The following is a 21,200-nucleotide window of genomic DNA, read 5'->3' as shown; positions in this document are numbered from 1 at the left end:
CCTGATGTGGGTCTTGATCCCATGACCCTGAGATCTTGACCTGAGCTAAGAATCAAGAGTCGTATGCTTAACCAACTGAGCTACTGAGGCATCCCTCATATGTGGAATTTAAGAAACAAAACAGATTAACAAAAAAGAGACAAAAACAAAGTCTTAAATACAGAGAATAAATTGGTGGTTGCCAGAAGGGGGGCAGATGGGAGGAGGGGTGAAATAGATAAAGGGGACCGGGGTACACTTTGCTGGGCACTGAGAAGTGTATAGAACTGTTCAATCATTGTACTACACACCTGAAATTAATATGGCACTCTATGTTAATTATATTTCAATTAAAAAAAAAACAAGTTAATGACAAGTTAACTTCATTTTACTTATAATTTGTGGGAAATAATTTGGGTGAGATTATTATTATTATTATTTTAAAGATTTTATTTACTTGACAGAGAGAGAGATCACAACTAGGCAGAGAGGCAGGCAGAGAGAGAGGGGGAAGCAGGCTCCCCGCTGAGCAGGGAGCCCGATAAAGGGCTCGATCCTAGGACCCTGAGACCATGACCTGAGCCAAAGGCAGAGACTTAGTCCACTGAGCCACCCAGGTGCCCCGGTGAGATTATTTTTAGGCTTGCGATTTTTTTTTTTTTTTTTTGGATAACTAATCAATGGCTGTTAGTGTATTCAAAGTTGTGCAACCATTGCCACAATCAATTTTAGAATATTTTTATCATCCCCAAAAGAAACCCCATACTTTTCAGCAGTTACTCCCATATCCCCTCAACCCTCCCAGCTCTGGGTAACCACTAATCTGTCTTGTTTCTCTGCAGATCTGCTTATTCTGAACATTTCATATAAATGGAATCATGCAATGTGTGATCTTTTGTGACTGGTTAGTACAATGGTTTAAGGTTTGTCATGCTGTAGCATGTATTAGTTCTTCCTTCTCTATTGCCAAATTATATTCCATTGTACGGATATACCACTTTTAGTTCATCTATTATCAGTTTATGAACATCTTGTTTGTTTTGGCCTTTGGCTACTAGGAAAAACGTTGCTATGAACATCATGTACAAGTTTTTGTATGGTTATCTTTTTTTTTAAAGATTTCATTTATTTGTCAGAGAGGGAGAGAGAGAGAGACAGAGCACAAGCAGGGGGAGCAGCACACAGAGGGAGAAGCAGGCTTCCCACTGAGCAGGGAGCCCAATGCAGGACTCCATCCCAGGATCCTGGGATCATGACCTGAGCCGAAAACAGATGCTTAACTGAATGAGCCACCCAGGCATCCCTGGTTATCTGTTTCCATTTCTCTTGGGTACATACCTAGGAGAAATTAGAATTGCTGGGTCATAAGGTAACTCTATGTTTAATCTTCTATGTTTAATCTTCTGTTTCCGAAGTGGCTGTGTCAAATCACATTCTGACCAGCAGTATATGAAGGTTCCAATCTCTCTACATCCTCACCAACACTTGTTATGATCTTTTTGATTAGAGCATCCTAGTGGGTGTGGAGTGGTCTCTCACTGTGCTCATTGTGGTTTTGATTTGCATTTCCCTGATGACTAATGATGTTGTTATCTTTTCATGTGCTTATTAGCTTATTTTATATCTTCTTTGAAGAAAGGTCTATTTCAAATCCTTTGCCCATTAAAAAAAACTACGGTGAAATACACACAATATAAAATTTTCCATTTTATCCATTTTTAGGTGGGGAGTGGCAGAGGGAGAGGGAGAAACAGAATCCAAGCAGACCCTGCGCTAAGTGTGGAGGGCTATGCAGGGCTTGATCTCACAACCCTGAGGTCACAACTTGAACTGAAATCAAGAGTAGGACGCTTAACTGACTGAGCCACCCAGGTACCGTATTCTAACCATTTTTAAGTTTACCATTGGATGCTCTGAACCACTGTCATAATGTGCAACCATCATGATTACCTATATCTGAAAACTTTTAATAATTTCAAACAGAAACTCTGTAAGCAACAGGCAATTCTTCCTAATTCCCACCTACTCCCCAGCCACAGTAACCTCTAATCTACTTTCTGTATCCATTCTTTTGGGTTTATCTAGGAGTAGAACTGCTGGGTCCTGTCCATCACCTTTACCCCTTCTACTCTTTGACTTTGCCTTCTTCCCACCTGCTTCTGATGGATCATCCTCAACTGTATGTGACAAGTCTTATGGGTTTTTTTTTTTTTTTTTAGCACCTTGGCAGGCATCCCCATGGGCCTCTGAGGGACCTAAAACCCAAACTCGTAGGGAAATGTGGAGCTAGTGACAAGAAGATGTCCCTCATGGACACGACTGCCTATGCTTTTTCCATTTCTTGTTAACTTTGATTTAGTAGTGTGGCAGAGGTATACTTTGCATACAACTTTTCAAAAGACAAAGTATTTACCTTCTAAAGGTATGTAGTGCCTTTCTCCATGCGAATAACAACCACCACGCTCAGATTTGTCTGTGGAGCTCTGGGGCCTTCCTACTCTTTCTGTTTTCTTTGTTCTCACTCATCACTTGTTCTCACAGCCTCAGAGGGGCAATGGTGTAATTTCTGGTTTCTAGCGGGCAGCAGAGGCTCAAGGGGCCATGAGACTTGTTCTAGGCAGGATAATCTGTGAGTGGAGGAACAGGGTGCTTTGGCATGCTTTCCCCTGGGGGGGCCACTAGCCATGTCTACATGATGTGAAGGATCCAGAGGAAAGAAAGCTAGACAACATCATCACTCATTAGGTATTTTATGTGCTTAAGGCCAAACATCCAGATTCTTGAAAACATTTAGATAACCGATAGGATTTGTCCTTTAAGGTTGTTCATGATTCTGAAAAGAAAATTTCCTGAATACTATCTCCAGATTCTGTCTGATGTCTCTGGTCTGGTGCATTTAAAAATTTTTAGCCAGTAGGAGAGGGATGAGTCAAATGCTATCCACTGTGCTGGGTGCTGGGAACAGGTGCGGAGGGATAGGGACAGATATATAAGTAACTTTATATTGATATATAAGTCAACAGAGGAATGTGTCATCTAGTTGTGGCAATGAAAGACCCACGGAATGAGAAAAAAATTAATTCAAGTTGGTGCAACAGACAAGAGGACCACGGGACTTAGAAACAGAAGGGAGCCCTTCAGATAGGAGGCAGGGGAGTTGGGAATCTCGACAGGTGCAGGGGAGGGGCTAGTACCTGGCAGAGAGCCAGAAAAGGGCAGAGGGCAGAGGCAGGAATAGTGAGTGAATGAAGAGGCAGGTGGTCAGCACAAATGAGGTTAGGTAGGGAAGGTGCTGGCACCAGGAGAAGGACAGAAAGACAAGAGATTCCCAGATGGGCAGGGGTGAGCCCCCATTTAGGGATATAAGGGCTGAAGCCTTATATTTCCCCCTCATTGAGGGAGGAAAGGGTGGTAGGGTTGATGGGACAAGAATGACAGTTCAGTTGAGAAAGTCCTCTCCACAGTGGAGGCTGTTAGTAGCGCCCAGGCCTGGACTGGGAGAGGGACCATCCTCCACTGTTCCTTGACTGCTAAGTGTAGAGGTTCCCTGCTTGAGCTTGCTCTCCCCACGGGCAACTTCTCCATCTTGGAAGCACTCACTTTCATCCCCAGAGGGCCTCTAGTCCTGAAGCTACTCGATTTTGTCTTTGGAATGGGTGTTTTTACATGGGTCTCTGATCTGGGGTTCAGAGTACAGTACAGGTACAGTACAGCGCATCTTCTTTCCTGAAAAAGATGTGTAACATACACATGGAGTGGCAACGAGGCCCACCTCCCTCCCTTTTGCCTTCTAATTGGTCTTGCTCTGCCCTAAGGATGGCAAAGGTGGCTCCCTTCCCACCTGGTGCAAAGCACAGCCCCAAGCAAAGATGCCCTCTCCCTCTCAACTTGCTAGATTTGTGTTTCTCAACTCTCTGGGTTAGAGAAGGTAATTAACTGTTTGCGTTTAAAAGCCCTCCTGCTGGGCTGCAGTCTGCGTGGGAGAATAAAAGTAAACAAGCGAAAGGGAACGGTGTCATCAAAGGACTCTGCACCCTTATAAGGATGAAAAGGCTGCCATTTGCCACAGGTGCCACAGACAACCGCCCCCCCCTGCCTCCCCCCTCCCCGCCCCCCCTGCCGGAAGAGCAGGGTCTGTGGGCCTTTCATTCTTCTTGATGGTAAGTCAAGAGTGATTGGGTCATCATGTAAAAACCTGCCATGGTTTCAGATGCCCATCAGCTAACAGCCATGTCACCTGGCCTGGCCTGAGCCGTTCTAGTGTGATGCTCACAACTGTTCTAGCTGATGACACCCGTAGTTCACAAGCCCCCTTGAGATACATTGCTAGTAACTAATCCGAACTGCCCCCTACTCTAAGTATTAAGAACCAATTTTTTTTTTTAAGAACCAATTTTCTTAAAAAGCCAAAGCTTCACTTCTATGTGGGGAAACATCTACTTTCCTGCCCATCACAATTTTGGAGGTGAATCAGGCCCACTTCTCCCCTCGGCTGCGCTAAGGTGGGTCACACAGGAGCTCCGCTGCGCCCACGGTGCCGCTGGGAAATTCCTGTCTCTGTGCCAACTGCTTCCACAACACTTCTCTAAGGTGCTGACACAAAGAATCTTGTCTCCGTAAGTAGGAGGTTATACAAGCTTCCAGACAGAAGTATAAATGTCTAATGATAAGACACAAACAGCCTTGCAATTCAATAAACCAGAATAACAGAAATTTCAGCAAGATGTAGGCACAGGGCTTAACTTCACATTTTGGGGGAAGAAACTTTGCTCTGTGGGAGAACAGCATCCCAGACAGGATTTTTAATTAGTCTTCCAGCAGCCATGAATGAAGAAATCAGGTAACTGAATAAGCTCTGTGACAGCAGAGATCAAACACGAAGATGTATTTCTTGCAATACAGTAAACTGGATCATTGTTCCCACAAACTACTTTTAATGTAGATGAGGCTTTAAAATGGGAAGGAATTTTAAAATCTCCTGCATGATTTTGCCAGTTGGTTCTATCTTTGTAGATTTTGATTTCTGTTGCTCAAATATACACCCACACGTCATTTTATAGTAGCAAATCATTTACTTTTCATGGTTCACTGTTGTTGCTTTTTGTCCTGCTTCCTAATTACTTCCCAAAGAAAGTGGCCGTCAAAAAGGCTTTGTTTCTTTTAGGTGGCAAGTTCACAGGTATTTTATTATATTATTATTATTGTTTTTTAAAGATTCACTTACTTATTTGAGAAAGAGAGTGGGGGGGAGAGGCAGAGCAGAGAATCTTCAAGTAGACTCGCCACTGAGCGAGTGATGTGGGGCTCGACCCCACAACCCATGAGATCAGGACCTGAGCTGAAACCAAGAGTCTGACACTCAACCGACTGAGCCACTCAGGCGCCTTTATTATTTTTTTTAAGATCTTATTTTTAATCTCTACATCCAACGTCAAGCTTGAATTCATAACCCCGAGATTAAGAGTCACATGCTCTGCCAACCAAGCCAGCTAGATGCCCCAAGATTTATAGGTATTTTGAAGAGTGGAATTTCTCGGGGTGCCGGGTGGCTCTGTAAGTTAAGCCTCTGCCTTCGGCTCAGGTCGTGATCTCAGGGTCCTGGGATCGAGCCCCGAGTTGGGCTCTCTGCTCAGCAGGGAGCCTGCTTCCCTTCCTCTCTCTGCCTGCCTCTCTGCCTACTTGTCATCTCTCTGTCAAATAAATAAATAAAATCTTAAAAAAAAAGAGTAGAATTTCTCCATCCTACTCTATGACATTTTATTTTATTCTAATATGACAAGGGGTGGGGTGCCTGGTTCGCTCAGTTGTTAAGCGTGTCTGTCTTCAGCTCAAGTCACGATTGGGATCCAGATCCACATCGGGCTCCCTGCTCGGCAGGAAGCCTGCTTCTCCCTCTCCCACTGCCCCTGCTTATGTTCCCTCTCTCACTGTGTCTCTATGTCCAAGAAGTAAATAAAATCTTTAAATAAAATAAAATCAACAAGGAAAAGAGAAGAAAAACACAATGTAGAAAATCGAAGAATGGAGGATGATGATGGCCATTAGAACATTTTATTTTTTTCAAAAGGCAGATTCTCCCCTTTAAGCACTATGATTTGGTTATAGCAAAGGGCCCTTCTCAAGGACCACGCCACACGAGAGGAGGTTCCTCTTTGTAGTCTGTTGGAGCATTCCGTAATTCCTCTGAAAACGGGTAGCATGGAGAAAGTGGCAGAGCCCCGTGTCATCGCACCCAGCTCACTAAAACCAGCTCCTCTCTAATTCAGTGTCTTCCTTGAGAAAATGCTAATAAAACAATGTAGTGGCCTGCGCCACACTTGGTTGTCATCGTGCTGTACACCTTGTCCTCCTGCCAGCTCTCCGTGTTGACTTTCCCAGCAGCTTCATTCCTTCACTGGTGCCAGGCAGGCTCAGCGCAGAACCACTTGGGTTTTCTTCCCTCTTTTATCGCCCAGTAAATTTTCATAAAGCATTTAACGTGAGAACAAGCAGGTTAATTTGCCATGCCGGTGAGCCAGGCTCTCGGAAGGCTCCCTGCAACACTGCCATGTTTTGGCGTCAGAGGCAGAGGCCTTGGTCCCAGCAGCGAGGAAGCTTGCCAGAGCCTTCTCCGGGCAGACACCAGGTGTGATTTAGCATAACAGATTGTGTGGACGCTCAGCAGCTTCTGTAATCCATGCGTCAGGACCAAATTGTATCCTTCGTGCAAGATGAAGATGAAAGTCTCAGGGGCTAAAAGCTCTGCCAGGAAAGGCTTCTGGACGAACAGGAAATAGTAACATCATCCCACCTTGCAACACATGCCTGATTTCAGGAACATCAAAGTCCTTTTTAGCAATGTTAGTACGTTCGTGAAATGCTGCTGTATCACAGTGCTGTTTTTCCCTAACGATAGGTGGACAGTGAGAACCAAACATTATTTTTTTATTTAAAAAAAAAAAAATCCAAAACATAGAGGTGCCTGGGTGGCTCAGTCCATTAAGCATCGGACTTTGGCTCAAGTCATGATCTCAGGGTCCTGGGATCGAGCCCTGCATCAGGCTCCCTCCTCAGCTGGGAGTCTGCTTGTTCCTCTGCCCCTCCCCCTGCTCATGTTTTCTCTCTAATAAATAAAATATTTTAAAAATATATCAAAAAAAATAGGATTATAAGGAAATTTTAAAAGTTATTAAATCCAGCCTTTATAATATACCTGGCCAGTTGCCCATATCACACATGAAATCTTGGTTGACAGTGACTTTGAACATTGATACTCCAGAGGTCAGCCCTTGGGATGCTACTTAGGGAAGACGTTCAGGGAGAAGCCAAGTTTTGATGCTAGACACTGCAGAACTCAGAGATGACAATAGCATGATTCCTGCAAATGGCAAGCTTAGTGAGCCTTGAGAAAAGGACAGGCCTGAAGCAGAGGTAACCCCACAGGGAAAGTGACTGAAGGCACATGGAAGGCAATTTTAGGACAAGCTTAGCAAACACAAGCCAAAATTACCAGTCTTTTTGTTCAGACCACTGCCATGTGTAATTTAATGCTTAGTGATGTACGGTTAGTAAATGCAGAGGACCAATGGCATCCCAGTGGCAGCTCAATGCTGAGTAATATGGCTTTAGAAGGAAGTATATATATGTTCACACATTCAGAATCACTGGATAATGAGGATATAAATGTTTTTTCTTTAGATCTTTTTAGCATAATTTACACACAATGTTATATTAGTTTCAGGTGTACAACATAGTTATTTTGTTTCTCTATACGTCTCTATGCTCACCACAAGTGTGGCTACCATCTCTTACCATATACGCTATTATAATATCATTGACTGTATTCTCTATTCTGTGCCTTTTATTTCCATGACTTATTCATTTCATAAGCCTGTATCTCCCACTTCCCTTCACCCATTTTGTCCATCCCAATCTCTCTTTCCGCTGGTAATCATTAGTCTGTTCTCTGTATTTATAGGTCTGAATCTGTTGTTTATTTATTTATTTTTTTTTTCAGATTTCACATATGGGTGAAATCATATGGTATTTACCATTCTCAGTCTGACTTATTTCACTTAGCATACTAACTTCCAGATCCATCCATGCTGTCACAAAAGGCAAGATTTCATCTTTTTTATGGCTATGTAATATTCCATTGTGTGTGTGTGTTGGTGTGTGTGTTTACACACACCAACACACACACACACACATCTTCCTTAATCATTCATCTATCAATGGACACTTGGGTTGCTTTCTTATTTTGGCTATTGTAAACAATGCTGCAATAAACATAGGGGTGCATATTATCTTTACAAATCAGTGTTTTTGTTTTCTTTGGATAAATACCCAGTAGTGGAATAACTGGATCATATGGTATTTCTAATTTTTTGAGGAACCTCCAAGCTGTTACAGTGGCTGTTATATTCCCATCAACAGTGCAAGAGAGCTTCCTTCTCCACATCCTCCCCAACTCTTGTTATTCTTGTCTTTTTGAACAGCGATGTAAATGTTACATGGTACTTTTTTTTTTAAATTATTTTATTTATTTATTTGACAGAGAAAGAGATCACAAGTAGGCATAGAGGTAGGCAGAGAGAGAGGGAAGCAGGCTCCCTGCTGAGCAGAGAGCCCAATGCGGGGCTCAATCCCAGGACCCTGGGATCATGACCGGAGCTGAAGGCAGAGGCTTTAACCCACTGAGCCACCCAGGCGCCCCTACATGGTACTTTTTTTTTTTTCCCTTAAAGATTTTATTTATCCATTTGACAGACAGAGATCACAAGCAGGCAGAGAGGAAGGCAGAGAGAGAGGAAGGGAAGCAGGCTCCCTGCTCAGCAGAGAGCCGGATATGGGGCTCGATCCCAGGACCCTGGGACCACGACCAGAGCCGAAGGCAGAGGCTTTAACCCACTGAGCCACTCAGGTGCCCCCCTACATGGTACTTTTTAAACTTGGTTTTATACCCTATTTTTTTTTCATTCATTCATTTATTTAAGTAATCTCCAAAAACAAAACAAACAAACAAACAAAACTGAAGAAAAAATAAAGTAATCTCTACACCTAACATGGCGCTTGAACTCAAAGCCCCAAAAGCAAGAGTCAAAGGCTCTACTGACCCATCCAGCCAGGTGCCTAATGGAGCACGTTTTTTTAAACTTTTCAAAGGGCTTGCATCTCATTTGCCCTAGCAGCGGTCCTGAGGTGTAGACAGGGCAGGTTTTATCATCTGTGTTTGCTTGAAGAACATGGGGGTTACGGAGCATCACCTTACGGAGCTGAGGTGATGCAGAACTCAAGTGTTGAGCTCCCAGTCTTGTGTCCTGTCTGGGGAGCCCCTCCTTGCATCTTACAGGGTCTGTGAGTTACCCAGTAGCCTATAATAAACTATTTTGTTTTCTGCCTTAATTCAGTAAAGTAGATTCTGAGGCTGGCTACCAGGATCCTTGACCAGTATAGGCACATGCATCACCTGCTTTTTTCACCCGACAACAGGCAGAGTCTATCTCTATGAAGGAGAAAATCTCCACAATCATTTGTAATGACTGCACAGTATTCTATTACAGATATGCCACAATTTAGCAAACCGATCCTCTAATGACTAAAATTTTAAATTTTCCCAATTTTTTGCTATTCACTCACTCATTTCACTCAACAGATATTTACGGAATCCTCTTTAGGTGGCAGGTTCTATTTTAGGTAACAGAGGTAAAAGGTCCCTGCCTACATGGAGCTTACATTCCAGTTAGGAAAGCAACTAATAAACAGGTAAACCAATAAACAACCTGGCCTATGAAAAGATCTATTAAGAGGATAGAATTTAGTAATGGGATAGCAAGCTGGGGGGCGGTTGTACTTGAGTAAGGCAGCCAAATAGCTTGAGGTTGTGACATTTGCCCTGATACCTAGAAGATAATACACAAAGCTGTAATGAATATTCCTGAACATTCATTTCAGAACACTTGTCTGAATATTGCCTTAGGATAAATCCTAGAAGTGCAAATGCTAGGTCAAATTACACGCTCATTTAGGCTCCAAAGGACTGGTCAAGAAATTCCAACTCTCAGAGCCCCCCTAAACGAGCTCTGGATCCAGCAAGCCTAAGTTCCAATTGTGCAAATGCCTGGCTCGGTAAGAGACTGGGCAGTTTCTCAACCTCACTGTGACTCAGTTTCCTCATCTGAAAAGTGGGGACATTACCAATGTCCGACTCAGGGGTTGGTGAGGATTAAAAATGGTGTAATATAAGCAGTTAATAAATGTCAGATTTAAAACAAAATACATGCCTGTATTAATGTGTACATGAAACCTGCTTTTTTAAAAAAGGACCATCCAAACTTAAAATCCCATTTCCTGGTGCCCATTCACTTGGGGTTGATTCTGAGCTCATACTAGCTTGCCCTGTTTTTAATAACCGAGTGTCCTCAGACTGGGACTATAACTACCTGATAACAGAGAGTGTATCTCATGGCTCTTGTGTCCCCAATGCCTAACTGAAAGGAAAACACACAGCGTTGATCTCCTGGCACTAAGAAGAGTCCCCAAAGGGGCCAAATTTCCTCACAGATAATGGGAACTAAGCTGTCCACTGAAACTTAGAGCTTTCATTTTGAATAAAATCAGATAATAAATATCGTCTACTTTCCTATGGGTGCTGTGACCTTTAGCTTATTGGGTTCTTCAGGAGGCAAGTAGGTCCAGTGTGCTCACCACTGCTTGATTTAAAATAAATAAATAAATAAATAGCAACCTGCTAAATGTTTTTGTTCCAACTTAGAAACCCCAAACCCCGGGGGCACCTGGGTGGCTCAGTGGGTTAAGCCTCTGCCTTTGGCTCAAGTCATGATCCCAGGGTCCTGGGATAGAGCTCCCCTCTGCTCATCAAGGAGCCTGCTTCCCCCTCTCTCTCTGCCTGCCTCTCTGCCTACTTGTGATCTCTGTCAAATAATGAAAGAAAGAAAGAAAGAGAAAGAAAAAGAAAGAAAGAAAGAAAGAAAGAAAGAAAGAAAGAAAGAAAGAAAGAAAGAAAGAAAGAAAACAAACCCAAACCCGGAATCTTGAATCAGTGCCTCAGCAGGAATTAAAGACCATAGGTTGCAGACGGCAAATGACTTACTGCAATCTGAAAAGGTCTATATTGCTGGTATAAAATGTGACCATGTTCCGTTTCTTCCTTTGTCCATCTGCTGCTGTTTTGGTCTAGGAATGAGGATGATTTTAAAAGATTTAAATTTGGATTCTGTGTAAGCTGATTTCTCAAGCCATATTTAATATATCTTGGCAACAAACACTACTTTGGTCATGTCTGACTAAGATGGCAGGAGGGAGTGAGAGGTTTTTGATCTTTTTTTTAGGTTGTATGTATTTTTGAATGGAGGTGGTTGTGTTCAAGGTGGTGATTCACAGGGAGTAAAAATTTTTTTCTTCTTCAAAAGAATAGAGAGCAAGGGAAAGGGAGGGAAATGGAAGAATGAAGACTGCAAGGAATAAGAGCCCCAGAATGTCTTCTCGTTTCTCTTTCATCTTAGGCATATTAGTCTTGCCTCCACAACCAGGTAGAGGAGATAAACTCATTGAGGTGTAATGATGATTTGAAGTCCTCAGAGTTCCTAGGGTAGGGCAGGACAGGGAATACGTGCCCTATCTGGAAAGATTAGAGAGTCAGGTGGGGAATTGGCTTGCTCTTATGTGTGTTCTCTCTTACTCGCATGTTTTCTCTCTCTCTCTCTCTCTCTCTCACACACACACACACACACACACACACACACACACACACAGAGTTTTCTCCATGTCTGTTAGGTTCCTGCAGTAAGAAGCAGGTACCCCACTCTTAGGTATGATGGATTCTTCCTTATATTTTGTAAACATCATGAGGTCCCAGAGTAGGAATCACAGATTATTAGAATCTTAGAGTGGGGAGGCATCTTCAAAATTACCCCCAAGAAGCTCAGGCCAGGGCAGGAACCCCTTCTACCCTCGTGGCAAGTGATTTCTCTGCTTCTGTGTCAGCATGGCCATGGATATGGTCCATGGTCCTACAAAGTCCTACAAAGTCCTCAGGACGATCACTCTGTTTTCAAAGTTTTTGGTCTTTCAATATTTTTCATTCTCATAGCTGTGTCTCTGGAAGCCTATGATACAGATTCAACCTCCTTCCCACTGAGTTGCCCTCCTCTGGGCATATCCAGATTTGGCCACGTTCTTTCGAAATTCAGAACTGGGGGTCCCACTGCTCTTCATCTGGATGTTATGTCAGGGCATGACATCTGGCTGCCTGGCCAGTTAACTCCTAAGGAGGCTAGTAGAACTGTTGTTTGACTCGGATGTTAGACTTTTTATCCGCTCAATGTGCGTAACAACATGGCTTTCTTTTAAAATTTTTTAAAAAGATTTTATTTATTTATTTGAGAGAGAGGGGGTGGGGAAGGAGAGAAAGAGAGAAAGCACAAGCAGGGGGAGCTGCAGACAGGGAGAAAGGGAAGAGAAGCAGACTCCTCCATGAGTTGGGAGCCCAATGCGGGGCTCGATCCCAGGATCCCAGGATGATGACCTAAGCTAAAGGCCGAAGTTTAACCAACTAAGCCACCCAGATGCCCCAACAACATGACTTTCATTACAGTGTTTTAAATTCAGCCATTGCGAATAACAATTTTTCAGTTTCAAAAGTTTTTTAAGAATGTTATATTGTTTAATAACATATTAATATGGGGAAATTACTGTTTCTCATAAAAGCCAGTCTTTCCCCTGAAGATAAACAACAGTATGTATATTCAGAATTATTCTTTTGGCAACTCATTTTTTAATCTGCCACGGACAATAGGCCACAGACGTAGGTATTCCCAAGACAAAAATTTGAGGTGTTTGGGGCCTCAGTTTCTAAACTGACAAGATGAGTTCTGAGTTGTTCTCTGGCTTTAACATTCAACATTCTCTGTACAACTCTACTCTGGTCAACTGTTTCATGAAAACGCTCTCTTTCAAATTATAGAAATATACACCTTTATTACCTCCTTCATACTGCTGGATTAACATTTCAACTCTATGTATTTTATAGTAGAAAAATGCAAAATATCTAATATTTTGAGTATTCTATAGTTTTAAATATAAAAGCTTTCAATCTTTGTCATTGTGGCTAGAATGATAAATTTTTAAAAAGTTAGCTGAAATTTCTTATTAGCCTTTATACCTACATGTAATATATAATAATGAATAATCAAAGAACAGATAATGCCGACTCATCTTTCAACTGGATTAAAGGAGCATTAGTGGATATCAAAGCACTGGGATTTTGAGGACTTAAAACCAGTTCTGCAAGACGAAAACTTTCTGGAGATTGGTTGTACAACAGTGTGAATAAACTTAATACTACTGAGATGTACATTTAGAAATGGCTATGATAATATATTTTATGTGATTTTTTTTTTTTACCACAACTAAAAATATTTAAAAATGCATCCTTCTTGGGGCACCTGGCTGGCTCTGTTGGAAGAGCATGCGACTCTCGATCTCAGGGTTGCGAGTTTGAGCCCCATGGTGGATGCAGAGATTACTTAAATAAATCTTAAAAACACACCCTTCCTGCAATAAACAGGAATGAAGAATTGCAACACAAGGTGATGTATATACAACATACAGACATCACATGGTGGTTGTACAGGGTGTAGCAGAGACTACAGAGATGACTAACGGCCCCAGCACCCATTCTGGCTTCTTCGAATTTTACCAAGGTATATCTTTGTGGTTTACCTCTCAAAACCTGCATGGCCCAGCCCCACTTGTGGCTAGCACATGATTGCAACAGAACTAGTGTGTGCAATATTTAATTCCTTAGGGAAGCCACTTGCTCTCCACTCTCTCTTCTCCTGTCTAACAGGCTGGAACTCAAGCACTGAATGGAGCCAAATGCAGCCACAAAGATTAAGGTGCCATAGAAACAAGGGAGAAGCGACTTGGTCTCTCCATGACCTCGAGGAAGAGTGCTGCCTACCCACCTGGACCATCTGCCTGTCTCTACCCTGTTAGATGAAAGAGAAATAAACCTCATTTGGTTTAAGCCACTGCAGCTTTGGGTCTTTTTATTACAGCAGCTGAGCCTGTACATTAACACAAGAGAAGAAAATGATCACCTGCACATAAAGGGCGGGGTGGGCGGATGCTGAGAGCAGAGTGTGCAGCTGGGGGAGGAAAACTGTCTGGGAGAACATAACAATATGAAGGTGGGCTCCGCTACGAAGTCCAGCTTCCCAGCCTCTAAGCCCTAGGCACTGACTGGCGATCCTTTTACTGGTCCTAGACAATCCCCTTTCACATGGCTCTGTGTGTGCACTGGGAACTGGGAGGCACGTTCCAAAAGTGGAGGGAGGAAACACAGCAGAACAGGTGGAATTTTGTAGTCTGTGTATGTGATGACTAATTTGACTTTTAGGTGTGTTTGTTTAGGATTTCAATAAATAATGCCTCTTGACCATCAAAATTCTGAACCAACTGAACAATTAGACAAAAGAGTCAGCATGAGGAGAATTAAAACACCTCCTCTATTTTTTTTTATTTTATTTTTTTTTTTTAAGATTTTTATTTATTTATTTGACAGAGAGAGATCACAAGCAGGCAGAGAGAGAGGAAGGGAAACAGGCTCCCCGCTGAGCAGAGAGCCCGATGCGGGGCTCGATCCCAGGACCCTGGGATCATGACTTGAGCCGAAGGCAGGGGCTTAAACCACTGAGCCACCCAGGTGCCCCACCTCCTCTATTTTTGATAAATGCTGACCCGAGGACACAGTTTAGTAAAAGATCATACTCACCTTCTAATACTGAACTGTGGAGCTGGACTGACCATTACATAGGTATGGCAGCAGCTCAAAGACTAATGCAGGAAAACAATGCGGGCTTATTTAATCCTTCTTTCCTTTTAAGGGCACCTGGGTGGCTCAGTTGGCTAAGCTCTGCCTTTAGCTCAGGTCATGATCCCAGGGTCCTGGGATGGAGCCCCGCATTGCATTGGGCTCCCTGCTCAGAAGGAAGTCTGCTTCTCTCTCTCCCTCTACCCCTCCCCCTGCTTGTGTTCTCTTGCGCTCTCTCTCAAATAAATACATAAATAATCTTTTAAAAAAATCCTTCTTTCCCGTTAAACTCTAAGAGCTGGGGGAGTAAAGAAATATAAACTACTGGGGCGCCTGGGTGGCTCAGTGGGTTAAAGCCTCTGCCTTCGGCTCAGGTCATGATTCCAGGGTCCTGGGATAGAGCCCCACATAGGGCTCTCTGCTCAGCAGGGAGCCTGCTTCCTCTTCTCTCTCTGCCTGCCTCTCTGCCTACTTGTGATCTGTGCCTATCAAATAAATATATAAAATCTTAAAAAAAAAGAAATATAAACTATTTAATGAAAAATAATTCATTTTGGGGCACCTGGGTGGCTCAGTGGGTTAAGCTTCTGCCTTCGGCTCAGGTCATGATCTCAGGGTCCTGGGATCGAGCCCCGCGTCAGGCGCTCTGCCCAACAGGGAGCCTGCTTCCCCCTCTCTCTCTGCCTGCTGCTCTGCCTACTTGTGATCTCTCTCTCTCTGCCAAATAAAGAAATAAAATCTTAAAAAAAAAAAAGAAAAAGAATACATTTTTTTCATTTTTAAATCCCCCCTTCCTGTTTTTTTTTCTTTAACAGATTTGGTGACATATCTCACATTTAGCTGGCCTCCACTGGTGGTCAAATAGAGCTATTTTTGATGTTCTGCTCCCTTTCTAGAACTATATTCCTGATTCTGATTGTGATAAGGAGTAAACAGCCAACTTGCCCTGTCCACTTAAGGAATGAGTTCTTCACTTCCCTCAGAAGGTAACTTTAGGACTAGAGAAGCCTGACAATGAAACTTCCTTTCCAGGGTATGTCTCAGTGTTTATAAAAATCTGAACATACTGGTCACACCCAGCTAAGTCAGTCCATACTACCACCTATTAAAATGACTCATCTACACATTGGTTTCATCTACTGGATAGCATGTTGTAGATATTTAATAAATGTTTGTTGAATTGAATTGAATAATAAGAAAAAGAAGTTGAAGTAAGGTAACAGTGGCGTCTAAAGTGGGTTCTTTCCAGAGATCATCCTAAGGTGTGAAAAGAGAAACAAGTGGTACAACATAGTCCAAGGTAAATGCCTTCATAGTTTTTCTGATGGAAATGAATCATCAAAGCAGAGTTATCCAGGTACTCAAGTGGCTTTGGAAAAACAAGCAAGTACACAACATGCTGTTATTTAAAAAATCACGCATTGGGAAATAAATAAATCCAATATTGTCACAAACACTGTAAGCTGTTCACCCTCAACTGTGAACCAGTAAACTGAGCAACATCATATTCTAAATTTGAAATGAAGACTATGTGGGGAAACAGTTGTTAAAAGATGCATTGAGATAGAGCTATTGAGAAAAGACAGGCCAACAAATCCCGGCCTAAAGACCAGATAATTGACTGATAAGTGTATAATAAAACAGCAGAATTTTATTGGCACTATTACTCTATGAAGCTGAAATGCCCTACAATGGAGAGGTTATTGGACAGTATGGATCTGATACAGAAATGAAATTACCAAACAAAGCCGAGGATAGAGGAATGTCACAATGAAGCCCTTTTCTCTGATAATGGGGTGTTTACTTCTATAAAAATTTCTTAAGGAAACAGTGTTTCATTCAGAAGGTGGTATTTATGGATAGCTTTTTTTTTAAGACTTTATTTATTTGACAGACACAGATTGCAAGTAGGCAGGGAGGCAGGCAGAGAGAGAGGGGGAAGCAGGCTCCCCGCCAAGCAGAGAGGCCGATGCAGGGCTTGATCCCAGGACCCTGAGACCATGACCTGAGCCGAAGGCAGAGGCTTTAACCCACTGAGCCACCCAGGCGCCTCTCTATAAAAATTTTTTAAGGAAACAGTGGTTCATTCAGAAGGTGGTATTTATGGGTAGCTTTTTTTTTTTTTTAAGATTTTATTTATTTGACAGAGAAAGAGAGCACAAGAAGGAAGAGTGGCATGCAGAGGGAGATGGAGAAGCAGGCTCCCCAGCCGAGTGAGGAGCCTGACATGGGGCTCAATCTCAGGACCCTGGGATCATGACCTGAGCTGAAGGCAGACACTTAACCTACTGAGCCACTCAGGTGTCCCTTATGGACAGCTCTTCCGTGAGCAAAAATGTTTATCTCAAAAGAGATCTAATATTCCTATTTAATAATATTATTAATATGTTCTAAATCAGCGTTGTTTTTTATTATCAGTAAGACCAACTACAAGGTTAATTGAAAAAGAGATATTAGAGTTCCCGATTAATGATGTCCATCCTTCAAGATGTACTCATCTGAAGTGTATTAGTTTCCTAAGGCTGCCATAACCAATTGCCACAAACTCTGGCCGCTTCAAACAACAGGGATTTATTCTTTCACAGCTCTAAAGAGCAGAAATATGAAAGGGAGGTGTTGACAGGGCTGTCCCTCTCCCTCGAGAACCCTTCCTGGCCACTCCTAGCCTGTACTGGCAGCACTGCTCGTGGCTGTTTCACTCTCATCTCTGCCTCTCTCTCCACATGGCCTGCTCCTCTATGTCACTTAAAAGGACACTTGACATTGGATGATCAAGAATGATCTTATCTTGAGGTGCCTGGGCGGCTCAGTGGGTTAAGGCCTCTGCCTTCGGCTCAGGTCATGGTCCCAGGGTCCTGGGAGTGAGCCCCACATTGGGCTCTCTGCTTGGCGGGGGAGCCTGCCTCCCCCTCTCTCTCTGCCTGCCTCTCTGCCTTCTTGAGATCCCTGTCTATCAAATAAATAAATAAATAAATAAATAAATAAATAAATAAAAGTCTTAAAAAAAAAAAAAAAGAATCATCTTATCTCAACCACCTAACTACATCTGTAGAGAACCCTTCTTCCAAATAAGGTTGTATTTACAGGTTCTGGGGATTAAGATATGGATGTAGCTTTTGACAGCCACAGTGTATATGTGTGTGTGTGTGTGTGTGTGTGTGTGTGTGTGTACATATACACACACACATATATATTTTATTTATTATTTATTTGAGAGAGAGAGAGAGAGTACATGCACGAGTGGGAGGAGGGAGAGAGGTGGAGGGAGAGGAAGAGGCAAAGCATCCCAAGCAGACTCCGTTCTGAGCACAGATCCCAACTCCAGGCTCAATCTCATGACTCTGAGATCATGACCTGAGCTGAAACAAAAAGTCAGATGCTCAACCAACTGAGCCACCCAGGCGCCCCAGTAATTGAGATATATTATTTTAATCATTCCATGCCTTAGTATACTTGCAAGAAAATCTTCAGATGGGTAAATAACAAAAGGCTTCCAATTTTTTAATTTTTTTCAAGTTTGTTTGTTTGCCTATTTATTTTAAGTAATCTCCACACCCAAGGTGGAGTTTGAAACCACAACCCCGAGATCAAGAGTTGTGTGCTATACTACCGAGCCAGCCAGATGCCCCAAAGGCTTCCAGTTCTTACAGTCAGAAATCAATAAGCATTGGGCTGTGGGTAGCCAAGAACCACAGGTTAGCTAAAAGATGACGATACAATTATTTTATTAAACCATGGTTAATGGGGTGCTTTGGTGCCTCAGTTGGTTAAGCGTCTGCCTTCAGTTCAGGTCATGATCCCAGAGTTGTTGGATCCAGCCCCGCATCGGGCTCCCTGCTCAGCCCTGAGTCTGTCTCTTTCTCTTCCTCTGCCCCTAACTCAAATAAATTAAAAAATGTTTAAAAATCATGGTTAATAACAAATGAAATTGGACTTGTCTACAGACTTGCCATCAACAAATATTATGTGCAAAACTATTGCCTGTGTTGTATTTCACACCATGGCATTTACTAGAACTGCTGAGAGAACTGGATATATGATTTTAAACCTAGGTTGATGTTTTTCTTGCTCTTGAAAACAATACTTTGTTAAAGCAGTCCTTTCAGCTTTGTTTTCAATCAGCTAAAAATGTTTTATATATTACTCTAATCTAGTGCCCTAATTGTACTGTTTTCTGATTTGTATTTATATCTTGGGACAGTAACTTTTTAAATAAAAACGAATCCCCCAAAATGAACATGAACAGTGGAATGAATGGTTCCTTAAAAGAGCTACTAGAAAATATGTTAATAAAGGTGACTTTTTCCATCCCCTTTTCTATCCTCTGTCTCCTCCCCAACTCTGTTTAGGTGAATAGAACCTAGGCTACCTTAGGTCTTCGGCAAGGTCCCTAGGGGTGTCACAAGGCTCGGCTCCAGCTTTCACATCAGGGCACTGACTGGGACTAGGGTCACTTAGTTCGGCTCTTAATTCTTCACCATATACTTAGAGGAAAGGCAAAGTACTTGGAGTTAATGCCCCACTTACAACTGTTCTGTAAGTTGTCACACGTCATCATCTGAGTCCAAAACACTTCTTGGCTTAGAAAATTAGTCTCCTCACTCCTCTCTAGTACTCAACTCGAAGATTAAGCAGGAACCCAAGGTCAACAGCAAGAACAATAAAAACGTTGTTTTTTGTTAAAACTCATTATCGTCCATAAAATAAAGCATGTCTTGTGGGAACAGTAAAGCCATCAACTAGCTACTCGTAAATGAGAGAGGCATGTTCTGGTTGACACAGTGAGTGAGAAAGACCCAGATGGTGGATCCTTTTGGCATAGACGTATCTGCTCCGGCTGTCTAATACATTTCTCCGCTGCGTTAACTCTTCCTCCGTCAGAACCACCACAGCAGTTTGCTTATTTCCAAGAAGACAAAGACAGGAAGGTTTTTGTCTATAAGATTCCTGCCTTCCTCCTTCAACACCGGGGAGGCCTATTCACTGCTGGCAGCAACCGCAATGACCTGGATCCTTTGGCGACAAATCTCAAAGCTCTGGCCCATGCCAGATTCAATACAGTCTCTTCCTTATGAAGCAGGAAAGGGCACTAGACTCTTAGAGGCTACGTTACCTGGGCTGGACCTGATGCCTGAAGGAAGATTCAGAATTTATTTTAAAAAAGGGTTTTGGCTTGTTGGATGGAACGTGTTGCATGACTGCTGGCTGGAGAATGAGTCCCTTGGGCTTGCGGCCCTGTCTTCTTTCATGAGGAATCCCTGCCAATCCAGGATCTGTGAACTGCTTCTGCCAGCCAGTCTCTAATTTAGCATATGTACGAAGCCAATTTTTGGACACCATGATGGATCCTGGCATCTCTGCAGCCCTCCATGTTTGTGATGCTCACAGTGAAATAACAAGTAGCTAGGAAGACAGAAAAAATATGACAAGAAAAGGCTTTCTAAATTCACAGATAAATCGTCTATGTATTATATATGTATATGAGTCTCCCTCCTGCTTTTCCAATATAAACTTCACCCATGTAAATCCTTGTAGTTATTTCATTTAGATTTTCAATCTGAGATGCACTTAGCAATAGCCAACAGTGACAAAGATAAAACCCTGCTCCCCACTGAGAACATCTGATTTTTTAGATGTAGAAATGCTGCTCTTTACAAAATAGGACATTTCCCTTTTAATTAGTTTCAAAATATACCCAAATAATTTGCAACCAGGAAATGATACCATTTTAGAGTACTTAAAAATAATTCCCATGCATGCAAAGCCAATTTGATGAAAGGCACAAGCTAGTGAAACCTTCGGTTTTTAGAGAAACTAAACTGTTTCTGGGGGGACAGCCATCGCTACCACGGGAAAATTCACCTAACCCTCAGGCTTGGATATCCCATTGTCTTCTCTCAGAAAACCCCAGTCGAAGATATTTTCTGAATATCTGGGGACAACCGCTGATTGAGGCTCGAGTGTACCCATCCATCTTTGTTGAAAATATGGATCTTTCAGCTTCCCTGTCTTCTATGGATTTTCTTGCCAACCACCTAGTTTTCTAACAGTCCTTCAGAAAAGAATGGGTAGCTAAAAGCTCTCTGGTATCATGTCATGCTATTTTTGAAAAGAAATACATATATTGTGCTCACCCACTCTTTACTCTGCTGCCAGTGAGTCCCGGGAGGGGTGTCCATCAGGAGAGGCATTTTGACTTTTGCCTGTACATGAATGAAATCAAACGTCCAAATAAAAGGGAGGGGGAGACTATATGATTTTCTGATGTGTATTTCTTCCAATGCATGGATTATGACAACGACCAACTTTTTAGCTCTTTTGGTAAGTGAGAGCCCTGCTCTCCTGGCCAGGCGAGCCACTGCTGATGGGTTTGCTAGCACGGGATGAACAAACTCTCCCCAATCAT

The 21,200-nt window shown here is 42.6% G+C and overlaps 1 protein-coding gene across 4 annotated transcripts in view; it reads right to left on the bottom strand.

Moving 5' to 3' along the window:
- LOC116862801 (citramalyl-CoA lyase, mitochondrial) overlaps positions 1 to 20,993 on the bottom strand; it is a 68,920-nt gene extending 47,927 nt beyond the window's left edge. For all 4 annotated transcript variants that reach the window (XM_032850215.1, XM_032850214.1, XM_032850213.1 and 1 more), the window contains exon 1: positions 20,929 to 20,993. In XM_032850215.1, coding sequence (XP_032706106.1) covers positions 20,929 to 20,985 — 57 coding nt within the window. In that variant the 5' untranslated portion in view covers positions 20,986 to 20,993. The remainder of the gene's footprint in view (positions 1 to 20,928) is intronic.
- Positions 20,994 to 21,200: the final 207 nt, after the last annotated feature.

Source organism: Lontra canadensis, unplaced genomic scaffold, assembly GCF_010015895.1.
Source record: "Lontra canadensis isolate GAN:19392208 unplaced genomic scaffold, GSC_riverotter_1.0 scaffold334, whole genome shotgun sequence".
NCBI classification, from domain to species: Eukaryota; Metazoa; Chordata; class Mammalia; order Carnivora; family Mustelidae; genus Lontra; species Lontra canadensis.
Note: the sequence above shows the minus strand (reverse complement) of the source record. Positions and strands in the feature narration are given on the sequence as shown.